General features: G+C 42.4%; 2 protein-coding genes across 3 annotated transcripts in view; both read left to right on the top strand.

The window, feature by feature from the left end:
• Positions 1–3,547, top strand: part of LOC118376570 (cell division cycle-associated 7-like protein) — a 26,094-nt gene extending 22,547 nt beyond the window's left edge. For both annotated transcript variants that reach the window (XM_035763276.2, XM_035763277.2), the window contains exon 11: positions 1–3,547. This exon is cut by the window's left edge and continues 395 nt beyond it. The gene's annotated coding sequence lies outside the window, so the exon portion shown is untranslated.
• A 7,825-nt stretch (positions 3,548–11,372) lies between these two features.
• The window catches only part of LOC118376569 (transcription factor Sp4-like), a 33,231-nt gene continuing 32,568 nt past the window's right edge, over positions 11,373–12,035 (top strand). The window contains exon 1 of the mRNA XM_052471802.1: positions 11,373–11,943. Coding sequence (XP_052327762.1) covers positions 11,937–11,943 — 7 coding nt within the window. The 5' untranslated portion in view covers positions 11,373–11,936. The remainder of the gene's footprint in view (positions 11,944–12,035) is intronic.

The following is a 12,035-nucleotide window of genomic DNA, read 5'->3' as shown; positions in this document are numbered from 1 at the left end:
CACGACGATTTGAAACGGAAGGTAGTACCTGACATTCTGCAGGAAGAACTGTAATAAGTAATATCATATGTTATTCAGTATTTATTTGGACAGTGAAGCAGAAAGATTTGATTTATGTCTATCCACCATTTTGGATTTGAGATCAAATGTTTTATGAGGTGGGGTGGGCGGCAGAGTAGCCTAGTGGTTAGAGCGTTGGACTAGTAACCGTAATCTATACTATACGGGAACAGAATTGTTATTTTAAAATTATGGGAACTGGTTCATAAATGTTCTGGGCATTTTTTTTTTTCAGTCCCACAAAAAAATGTAAAAGCTCCTTTGCAAAATCCCACCCTCTGTCAATCAAACTTCATCCAGCGTCTGCCTGCCAGCTGAAAATCATTTCCTATGCGTGTGCATGTAGTCTACCAAGAATGCCTTAATAGCTTTTAAGAAAAGATAAGAGTAACAAATAATTAAACAGCAGCAGTATAATAACAGTAGCGAGGCTATGTACAGGGAGTACCAGTACAGAGTCAATGTGGAGGCTATGTACAGGGGGTACCAGTACAGAGTCAATGTGGAGGCTATATACAGGGGGTACCAGTACAGAGTCAATGTGGAGGCTATATACAGGGAGTACCAGTACAGAGTCAATGTGGAGGCTATATACAGGGGGTACCAGTACAGAGTCAATGTGGAGGCTATATACAGGGAGTACCAGTACAGAGTCAATGTGGAGGCTATATACAGGGAGTACCAGTACAGAGTCAATGTGGAGGCTATATACAGGGAGTACCAGTACAGAGTCAATGTGGAGGCTATATACAGGGGGTACCGGTACCAAGTCAATGTGGAGGCTATATACAGGGAGTACCAGTACAGAGTCAATGTGGAGGCTATATACAGGGGGTACCAGTACAGAGTCAATGTGGAGGCTATATACAGGGGGTACCGGTACAGAGCCAATGTGGAGGCTATATACAGGGGGTACCAGTACAGAGTCAATGTGGAGGCCATATACAGGGGGTACCAGTACAGGGTCAATGTGGAGGCTATATACAGGGGGTACCAGTACAGGGTCAATGTGGAGGCTATATACAGGGGGTACCAGTACAGGGTCAATGTGGAGGCTATATACAGAGGGTACGGAGTCTATGTGGAGGCTATATACAGGGGGTACGGAGTCTATGTGGAGGCTATATACGGGGGGTACCGGTACAGAGTCTAGTCGAGGTAATTGAGGTAATATGTACATGTAGGTAGAGTTATTAAAGTGACCACGAGTAGATTATATAAAGAGAGTAGCAGCAATGTAAAAGGGGTCTGGGTAGCCCTTTGATTAGCTGTTCAGGAGTCTTATAGCTTGGGGGGTAGAAGCTGTTAAAAGAGCCTTTTGGACCTTGACTTGACGCTCCGGTACCGCTTGCCGTGCGGTAGTAGAGCGAACAGTCCTTGACTAGGGTGGCTGGAGTCTTTGACCATTTTTAGGGTCTTCCTCTGACACCGCCTGGTATAGAGGTCCTGGATGGCAGGAAGCTTTGCCCCAGTGATGTACTGGGCCGTACGCACTACCCTCTGTAGTGCCTTGCGGTCGGAGGCAGAGCAGTTTCCATACCAGGCAGTGATGCAACCAGGAGACTCTCGATGGTGCAGCTGTAGAACCTTTTGAGGATCTGAGGACCCATGCCACATCTTTTCAGTGTCCTGAGGGGGAATAGACTTTGTCGTGCCCTCTTCACGACTGCCTTAGTGTGTTTGGACCATGATAGTTTGTTGGTGATGTAAACACCAAGGAACTTGGAGTTCTCAACCTGCTCCACTACAGCCCCGCCGATGATCGTAAAACGGCAGCCATCTCCTGTGGCGCCATTAGCCATGTGGCGCCATTAGCCATGTGGCGCCATTAGCCATGTGGCGCCATTAGCCATGTGGCGCCATTAGCCATGTGGCGCCATTAGCCATGTGGCGCCGAAGAAGATGGCTGTATAGCATCTCGAGTCCTACTCTTGTCTGGCCATCACACATGTAAACAACTTTAGCTTGCCCCACTCTATAGCAAGCTGCTCTAGCCACAGTTAGTTTGGGTCGAACCGGTTCAGAACTTTATTTTGCTGGTTGTAAAAAAATATATATATATTATGGATCTGTTCAGAACGGAACTATTGGAAATGTAAACTTTAATTTAAGGGTATTTTCATACATATCTGTTTTTACTGTTTTTAAAAATGAAAGCACTTTATGTATCCAGTCCCCATTTTGAAGGTGTCATAAGTATTTGGACAAAGTCACTTAATTGTATTAAAGTAGTCAAGTTTAGTATGTGGTTTCATATTCCTAGCACACAATGACTACGTCTAGCTTGTCGCTCTACAAACGTTTGTAGTTTGTTTTTGTTGTGTTTTGAGATTGTTGTGCCCAATAGAAATGAATGGTAGAGGTATAAATATCATAATGCTAAACTCACCCGTTATTGGTGATAGTGAGAGGTTAGCATATCTTAGGGGGGTAATTATCTTTGTTCCTCTTAACTTTCTCACTCATCGTTGTTCACGATTTTAATTCATGATTATGCGTAATCGTGGTAGCGTCCACATTAATGTAGTGTTCAGAAATGTATTCTATTCTTATTTACAATAAAAGTGACTCCAAAATGACGCAATACCTTATTTAACATTTGATCTCAAATCTCAAAATGCTGGAGTATAGAGCCAAATTAAAGGTTTTTAGCTACACTGTCCAAATAAATATGTACGGGAGTGTATATTTACCATTTGCAGAATGTTTTGCTATGGTGTGCCCTACTGAACACAACCCAGGAAAACCATAACTTGTTGAACACTGCTACTAAAAAGGTTGAGTGACACGGATGGAGATATGTGGTTCAGCATTTTGACAAGCAGCTCAATTCTGGTCTTTTGACCAATCAGATCAGCTCTTAAAAATATTTAGCGAAAAGATCAAATGTGATTGGTCAGAACACCACCAGAGGGGGTCAGAATTGTTCTGGCTGTCTAAATGCAACCTTACTACTTGTTTGTTTTTATGTATGGTGACTTTTGATGTTGATGGGCTACTTTTCTACGTGGGTTAAGACAATGCTGTTGCTTGTACCATCCATGGACAACAGATGTTGTAAAATAGTCATGAAAGGTTGAAGTTCTTTAAAAAAAAAAAATGTAATCATATTTTTATGCAACAACAGTCAGGCAGTGGAGGCAAACTTTATATTAGATGTGGGATGAAGCGGAGGGTAAAAAACAAACTTTTAAATTGCCTACATTTTATTTGGAAAATAACGTTTACACAGGTATTATTACGCTAAATTAGCATAGTTAGTGTTTACGTCACTGGAGAGTTTACCCACCTATTTTACCACTACGTCCCTGATGGTAAGACCTTTCACAGAGTTAGTGTCTCCTAAATTACTCAAACGTGAATATAGACCATAGCCGATACAAGTGGATACCTTTGGCGTGTACTGTTTTTAATACACTTTGTTATAAATATAGGTTTTAACACAGTGGACACTTTGAATCTGAATAAAGAACTGAAGTTATGTTTACTGGCTGGTTTCTGTCTATTTGTGTGTTTGACAATGGCTTTATTAGCAGTTTGGTGTGTTTTTAATTGTTTTTATTTAACCAGGTAGGCTAGTTGAGAACGCCTTTATTTAACCAGGTAGGCCAGTTGAGAACGCCTTTATTTAACCAGGTAGGCTAGTTGAGAACACCTTTATTTAACCAGGTAGACCAGTTGAGAACGCCTTTATTTAACCAGGTAGGCTAGTTGAGAACGCCTTTATTTAACCAGGTAGGCCAGTTGAGAACAAGTTCTCATTTACAACTGCGACCTGGCCAAGCTAAAGCTAAGCAGTGTGACACAGACAACAACACAGAGTTACACATGGAGTAAACAATAAACAAGACAAGTCAATGACACAGTAGAGAAAAGAAAGTCTATATACAGTGTGTTCAAAAAGCGGAGAGGAGGAGGTGGAGGTGGGCAATAAATAGGCCATAGGAGCGAATAATTACAATTTAGCAGATTAACACTGGGGTGATAAATGAGCACATGGTCCTTCTGTAGCTCAGTTGGTAGAGCATGGCGCTTGTAACGCCAGGGTAGTGGGTTCGATCCCCGGGACCACCCATACGTAGAATGTATGCACACATGACTGTAAGTCGCTTTGGATAAAAGCGTCTGCTAAATGGCATATACATGATGATGTGCAAGTAGAGATACTGGTGTGCAAAAGAGCAGTAAATAAAATAAAAACAGTATGGGGATGAGAGATTGGGTGGGCTATTTACAGATGGACTATGTACAGCTGCAGTGATTGGTTAGCTGCTCAGATAGCTCAGATAGTTGATGTTAAAGTTGGTAAGGGAAATAAAAGTCTCCAACTTCAGCGATTTTTTTTTTGTTTTTTTGTTTTTTTGCAATTTGTTCCAGTCATTGGCAACAGAGAACTGGAAGGAAAGGTGGCCAAATGAGGTGTTGGCTTTGGGGATGATCAGTGAGATATACCTGCTGGAACATGTGCTACGGGTGGGTGTTGTTATCGTGACCAGTGAACTGAGATAAGGCGGACCTTTACCTAGCATAGACTTATAGATGACCTGGAGCCAGTGGGTCTGGCGACTAGAGCATACAGGTCATAGTGGTGGGTGGTATAAGGTGATTTGGTAACCAAACAGATGGCACTGTGATAGACTGCATCCAGTTTTCTGAGTAGAGTATTGGAAGCTATTTTGTAGATGACATCGCCGAAGTCGAGGATCGGTAGGATAGTCAGTTTTACTAAGGTAAATTTGTCGGCGTGAGTGAGGCTTTGTTGCGAAATAGAAAGCCGATTCTAGATTTGATTGTGTCTAGATAGATGTAATTCTTAATGTCTGTAGTAGCTGACCTGACATAATTCACATAGAAATGTGAGTTATAGATCTGTCATTCTCATTGAAAGCAAGTCTCACAAGCGGTAGATCTGTTCTGTGTGCTCTATTTCTTTGCTTCCCTTTAAAGGACAGCTTTTGGGTGGAGTTATCTTTTGGTATTTGTTTCACTAATCCATTGTTGATATAGTGCCAAGATGTTTTGCATGTCATCAATCAAGTTTTCAAGATGTATAACTTACAAAATACAGAAATACAACCGGTTTGATGCATTTTGAATCATATGAAAATGTATTTTGAAAGTGATACAGTATATCTTGAAAACTTGATTGCTGACATGCAAAACATGTTGGGAGTATATCAACTGTGGACTAATGAAACAAATACCAAAGAATTGTTTTGGGTTGAATTTTCCACAAAGTTTTTTTGTTTGTGTGTCTTTACTTTCAGTTTTGTACACTAGATTAAAACAGCTGCAAATATATTTTTGGTTATGGAAAATATTTCAGTGGTTTAGATAGTACAATGATTCTCTACACTATATTTGTTTCTTTAGTCACATAAACCTAAAAATAGGCAACACAACCAGGAAATGGAGGAGCGGTTTCTGCACAGTGCACCTTTTAATGGCAGTGGTAGGAGTTTGGAGTTTGGATAGATGGATAGATGTAATCCTTAATGGCTGTGGTAGGAGTTTGGGGTTTGGATAGATGTTATCCTTAATGGCTGTGGTAGGAGTTTGGGGTTTGGATAGATGGATAGATGTTATCCTTAATGGCTGTGGTAGGAGTTTGGGGTTTGGATAGATGGATAGATGTAATCCTTAATGGCTGTGGTAGGAGTTTGGGGTTTGGATAGATGTTATCCTTAATGGCTGTGGTAGGAGTTTGGGGTTTGGATAGATGGATAGATGTAATCCTTAATGGCTGTGGTAGGAGTTTGGGGTTTGTATAGATGGATAGATGTTATCCTTAATGGCTGTGGTAGGAGTTTGGGGTTTGGATAGATGGATAGATGTAATCCTTAATGGCTGTGGTAGGAGTTTGGGGTTTGGATAGATGTAATCCTTAATGGCTGTGGTAGGAGTTTGCGGTTTGGATAGATGGATAGATGTTATCCTTAATGGCTGTGGTAGGAGTTTGGGGTTTGGATAGATGTAATCCTTAATGGCTGTGGTAGGAGTTTGGGGTTTGTATAGATGGATAGATGTTATCCTTAATGGCTGTGGTAGGAGTTTGGGGTTTGGATAGATGTTATCCTTAATGGCTGTGGTAGGAGTTTGGGGTTTGGATAGATGTTATCCTTAATGGCTGTGGTAGGAGTTTGGGGTTTGTATAGATGGATAGATGTTATCCTTAATGGCTGTGGTAGGAGTTTGGGGTTTGGATAGATGGCTAGATGTAATCCTTAATGGCTGTGGTAGGAGTTTGGGGTTTGGATAGATGGATAGATGTAATCCTTAATGGCTGTGGTAGGAGTTTGGGGTTTGGATAGATGGATAGATGTAATCCTTAATGGCTGTGGTAGGAGTTTGGGGTTTGGATAGATGGATAGATGTAATCCTTAATGGCTGTGGTAGGAGTTTGGGGTTTGGATAGATGTTATCCTTAATGGCTGTGGTAGGAGTTTGGGGGTTGGATAGATGGATAGATGTAATCCTTAATGGCTGTGGTAGGAGTTTGGGGGTTGGATAGATGGATAGATGTAATCCTTAATGGCTGTGGTAGGAGTTTGGGGGTTGGATAGATGTAATCCTTAATGGCTGTGGTAGGAGTTTGGGGTTTGGATAGATGGATAGATGTTATCCTTAATGGCTGTGGTAGGAGTTTGGGGTTTGGATAGATGGATAGATGTAATCCTTAATGGCTGTGGTAGGAGTTTGGGGTTTGGATAGATGTTATCCTTAATGGCTGTGGTAGGAGTTTGGGGTTTGGATAGATGGATAGATGTAATCCTTAATGGCTGTGGTAGGAGTTTGGGGTTTGGATAGATGGATAGATGTTATCCTTAATGGCTGTGGTAGGAGTTTGGGGTTTGGATAGATGGATAGATGTAATCCTTAATGGCTGTGGTAGGAGTTTGGGGTTTGGATAGATGTTATCCTTAATGGCTGTGGTAGGAGTTTGGGGTTTGGATAGATGGATAGATGTAATCCTTAATGGCTGTGGTAGGAGTTTGCGGTTTGGATAGATGGATAGATGTAATCCTTAATGGCTGTGGTAGGAGTTTGGAGTTTGGATAGATGGATAGATGTTATCCTTAATGGCTGTGGTAGGAGTTTGGGGTTTGGATAGATGTAATCCTTAATGGCTGTGGTAGGAGTTTGGGGTTTGGATAGATGGATAGATGTAATCCTTAATGGCTGTGGTAGGAGTTTGGGGTTTGGATAGATGTAATCCTTAATGGCTGTGGTAGGAGTTTGGGGTTTGTATAGATGGATAGATGTTATCCTTAATGGCTGTGGTAGGAGTTTGGGGTTTGGATAGATGGATAGATGTAATCCTTAATGGCTGTGGTAGGAGTTTGGGGTTTGGATAGATGTAATCCTTAATGGCTGTGGTAGGAGTTTGGGGTTTGGATAGATGGATAGATGTAATCCTTAATGGCTGTGGTAGGAGTTTGGGGTTTTGATAGATGTAATCCTTAATGGCTGTGGTAGGAGTTTGGGGTTTGGATAGATGTTATCCTTAATGGCTGTGGTAGGAGTTTGGGGTTTGGATAGATGGATAGATGTAATCCTTAATGGCTGTGGTAGGAGTTTGGGGTTTGGATAGATGTAATCCTTAATGGCTGTGGTAGGAGTTTGGGGTTTGGATAGATGGATAGATGTAATCCTTAATGGCTGTGGTAGGAGTTTGGGGTTTGGATAGATGGATAGATGTTATCCTTAATGGCTGTGGTAGGAGTTTGGGGTTTGGATAGATGTAATCCTTAATGGCTGTGGTAGGAGTTTGGGGTTTGTATAGATGGATAGATGTTATCCTTAATGGCAGTGGTAGGAGTTTGGGGTTTGGATAGATGGATAGATGTAATCCTTAATGGCTGTGGTAGGAGTTTGGGGTTTGGATAGATGGATAGATGTAATCCTTAATGGCTGTGGTAGGAGTTTGGGGTTTGGATAGATGTAATCCTTAATGGCTGTGGTAGGAGTTTGGGGTTTGGATAGATGGATAGATGTAATCCTTAATGGCTGTGGTAGGAGTTTGGGGTTTGGATAGATGGATAGATGTTATCCTTAATGGCTGTGGTAGGAGTTTGGGGTTTGGATAGATGGATAGATGTAATCCTTAATGGCTGTGGTAGGAGTTTGGGGTTTGGATAGATGGATAGATGTTATCCTTAATGGCTGTGGTAGGAGTTTGGGGTTTGGATAGATGGATAGATGTAATCCTTAATGGCTGTGGTAGGAGTTTGGGGTTTGGATAGATGTAATCCTTAATGGCTGTGGTAGGAGTTTGGGGTTTGGATAGATGTAATCCTTAATGGCTGTGGTAGGAGTTTGGGGTTTGGATAGATGGATAGATGTTATCCTTAATGGCTGTGGTAGGAGTTTGGGGTTTGGATAGATGGATAGATGTTATCCTTAATGGCTGTGGTAGGAGTTTGGGGTTTGGATAGATGGATAGATGTAATCCTTAATGGCTGTGGTAGGAGTTTGGGGTTTGGATAGATGTAATCCTTAATGGCTGTGGTAGGAGTTTGGGGTTTGGATAGATGGATAGATGTAATCCTTAATGGCTGTGGTAGGAGTTTGGGGTTTGGATAGATGTTATCCTTAATGGCTGTGGTAGGAGTTTGGGGTTTGGATAGATGGATAGATGTAATCCTTAATGGCTGTGGTAGGAGTTTGGGGTTTGGATAGATGGATAGATGTTATCCTTAATGGCTGTGGTAGGAGTTTGGGGTTTGGATAGATGGATAGATGTTATCCTTAATGGCTGTGGTAGGAGTTTGGGGTTTGGATAGATGGATAGATGTAATCCTTAATGGCTGTGGTAGGAGTTTGGGGTTTGGATAGATGTAATCCTTAATGGCTGTGGTAGGAGTTTGGGGTTTGGATAGATGGATAGATGTAATCCTTAATGGCTGTGGTAGGAGTTTGGGGTTTGGATAGATGGATAGATGTAATCCTTAATGGCTGTGGTAGGAGTTTGGGGTTTGGATAGATGGATAGATGTTATCATTAATGGCTGTGGTAGGAGTTTGGGGTTTGTATAGATGGATAGATGTTATCCTTAATGGCTGTGGTAGGAGTTTGGGGTTTGGATAGATGGATAGATGTTATCCTTAATGGCTGTGGTAGGAGTTTGGGGTTTGTATAGATGGATAGATGTTATCCTTAATGGCTGTGGTAGGAGTTTGGGGTTTGGATAGATGGATAGATGTAATCCTTAATGGCTGTGGTAGGAGTTTGGGGTATGGATAGATGGATAGATGTAATCCTTAATGGCTGTGGTAGGAGTTTGGGGTTTGGATAGATGGATAGATGTTATCCTTAATGGCTGTGGTAGGAGTTTGGGGTTTGTATAGATGGATAGATGTTATCCTTAATGGCTGTGGTAGGAGTTTGGGGTTTGGATAGATGTAATCCTTAATGGCTGTGGTAGGAGTTTGGGGTTTGGATAGATGTAATCCTTAATGGCTGTGGTAGGAGTTTGGGGTTTGGATAGATGTAATCCTTAATGGCTCTAGTAGCAGTTTGGGTCATCTAGCACAGGAGGTTGGTGGCACCTTAATAACAGACCGGAGCGGAATCGGGATGATCAAATACATGAAACACTTGGTTTCCATGGTTTCCAGGGGTTTGATGCCATTCCTTTTGCTCTGTTCCAGCCATTACCATGAGCTGGAACACATGATCCTCCCCTCAGCAGCCTCCTGCGGCATCTAGATAGTTGAATGTAATCCTTGAGGGGTAGTGAAGTGAAGCACATTCAAGGGGAACGGGGGTGTTGTTGTAGGGTAATGAGAGTGCGCTAACAATCAGATACATTCCTTGTGTTGGGTTTAAACTGAGTTGAGTGTACGGGAGGTGTGTGTGTGTGTGTGTGTGTGTGTGTGTGTGTGTGTGTGTGTGTGTGTGTGTGTGTGTGTGTGTGTGTGTGTGTGTGTGTGTGTGTGTGTGTGTGTGTGTGTGTGTGTGTGTGTGTGTGTGTGTGTGTGTGACTTTTGGTAAATCCGTGGACCCTGTTATACACACCAGTTATAATAGCTGTTCCACAGATCAAATGAGAGAGAACTTGTGAAACAGAAAGAGAGAGATACTGATTAACATACAGAGGGAGAGAGATGGGGAGAAATACTGACCTGTATAATAAGAGAGAAGGAGAGGGTGAAAGACATCCTTATGATAGAGAGAAGGAGACAGAGACTGGCCCTTATAAACTGAGGTGGAAACTGAGCTGCACTTCCTAACCTCCTGCCAAATGTATGACCGTATTAGAGACACATATTTCCCTCAGATTACACAGACCCACAAAGAATTTGAAAACAAACCCAATTTTGATGAACTCCTGTATCTATGGAGTGAAATGAGAGAGACAGAGAGAAGAGAGAGACAGTAGAGAGAGACAGAGAGAGAGACATTAGAGAGAGACAGAGAGAGAGAGAGAGAAGAGAGAGACAGTAGAGAGAGACAGAGAGAGAGACATTAGAGAGAGACAGCGAGAGAGAGAGAGAGAGAGAGAGAGAGAAGAGAGAGAGAGAAGAGAGAGACAGAGAGAGAGACATTAGAGAGAGAGAGAGATAGAAGAGACAGACAGTAGAGAGAGAAAAGACAGAGACAATAGAGAGAAGAGACAGAGAGACAGTGTGACATCACAGCAGCAAGATTTGTGACCTGTTGCCACAAGAAAAGGGCAACCAGTGAAGAACAAACACCATTGTAAATACAACCCATATTTATATTGATTTAATTTCCCTTTTAACTATTCACACATCGTTATAACACAGTGCCATAGCATGACATTTGAAATGTCTATTCTATTGAAACGTGTTTACTGTTATTTTTTTGGTTTATTTCACTTTCTTTGGAAGTGTTAACATGTGTCCCATGCCAATAAAGCCCTTGGAATTGAATTGAGAAGCTCTTGTTAAAAAGAGGACGGAATAACCTACACCAACCCAACACTCTTGTTCCCACTAGATAGTACAGCCACAAATTTTTAAAATGGGCTACATTGTAAAAATGAATGACAATAAAATAAAAATGTGCTTTTGGGTCTTACGTTTAGGGTTAGTCATACGGTTAGCGGTGTGGATAGAGTTCGGTTTAAAGTCTGATTTTAAGAAGAACAATTTTAGAAATGGGCGGGGTTTATGACTGTGTGGCTGTGTTAACAAGTGACGAGCCAACCCAGCTGACCGCAAAGCAGGCTGGAAGATGGAGTCCCTGCCGCCATAACACATTTTGAAGGCGAGGCTTCGCCAAATACAACTCCCATCTCAACCCTCGCAGACCGAGTATGCCATCCAATCTGAATATGTGGGAGGAGCACACCGCCCACAAAAAGCCACAGATATCTGTCTCCAGATGCAATTATACAGTGCAACTATAAAGAATGGACATACAATAGTGCTATTTATAAGGGGTGTTTTTGCATGAAGATCGTTGGAAAGGCTTGTTCTAGGCTACTTAGCGACAGAAACAGCAGCGGCAGAAAGAGAGGCGAGAGAGAGAGGGGTGTTGGGTAAATGAAAGTGGGTGGGCCTAACGCGAACACACACACTACCAACTTCGATCAGGATACATTTATGCAAACACTTGATTTTTCTTCTTCCGTTAATAGAATTTTACGCGCGACGGTCGTTAAAGTGTGTTTTCGGTTGGTTTTGAGGGGCTTCGGGCGCGGACAACGGACTCTTCCCCGTTATAACGGGAGGTTTGATTGTTGCCCGAGCTTGGTACCGCCCTTCCTGGCGGGTGGGTGGTTTCGGTGCTAACCGGAGCGACGCCACAGCCCCAGCGCGAGCCATTCGCGGAGAAAATAGGCCGTCCTTCCCCGGTGCTTCAGCCGGCCTTTCTCCCGTAGCCTCTCCTCTCCGGTTTATGAATGCGTTATGAGTGGTAGGTACCCTCCCCCTCTCTTGTCCGTCTCCACCCTCTCTCCCTCTCTTTCTGCGCACGTAGCCTGCCTGATATCCAGAATAACCCTTTGA

Source organism: Oncorhynchus keta, chromosome 19 (assembly GCF_023373465.1).
Source record: "Oncorhynchus keta strain PuntledgeMale-10-30-2019 chromosome 19, Oket_V2, whole genome shotgun sequence".
In the NCBI taxonomy this organism is placed as follows: domain Eukaryota; kingdom Metazoa; phylum Chordata; class Actinopteri; order Salmoniformes; family Salmonidae; genus Oncorhynchus; species Oncorhynchus keta.
The sequence above is the reverse complement of the archived record's forward strand: the minus strand, read 5'-3'. Positions and strand labels throughout refer to the sequence as shown.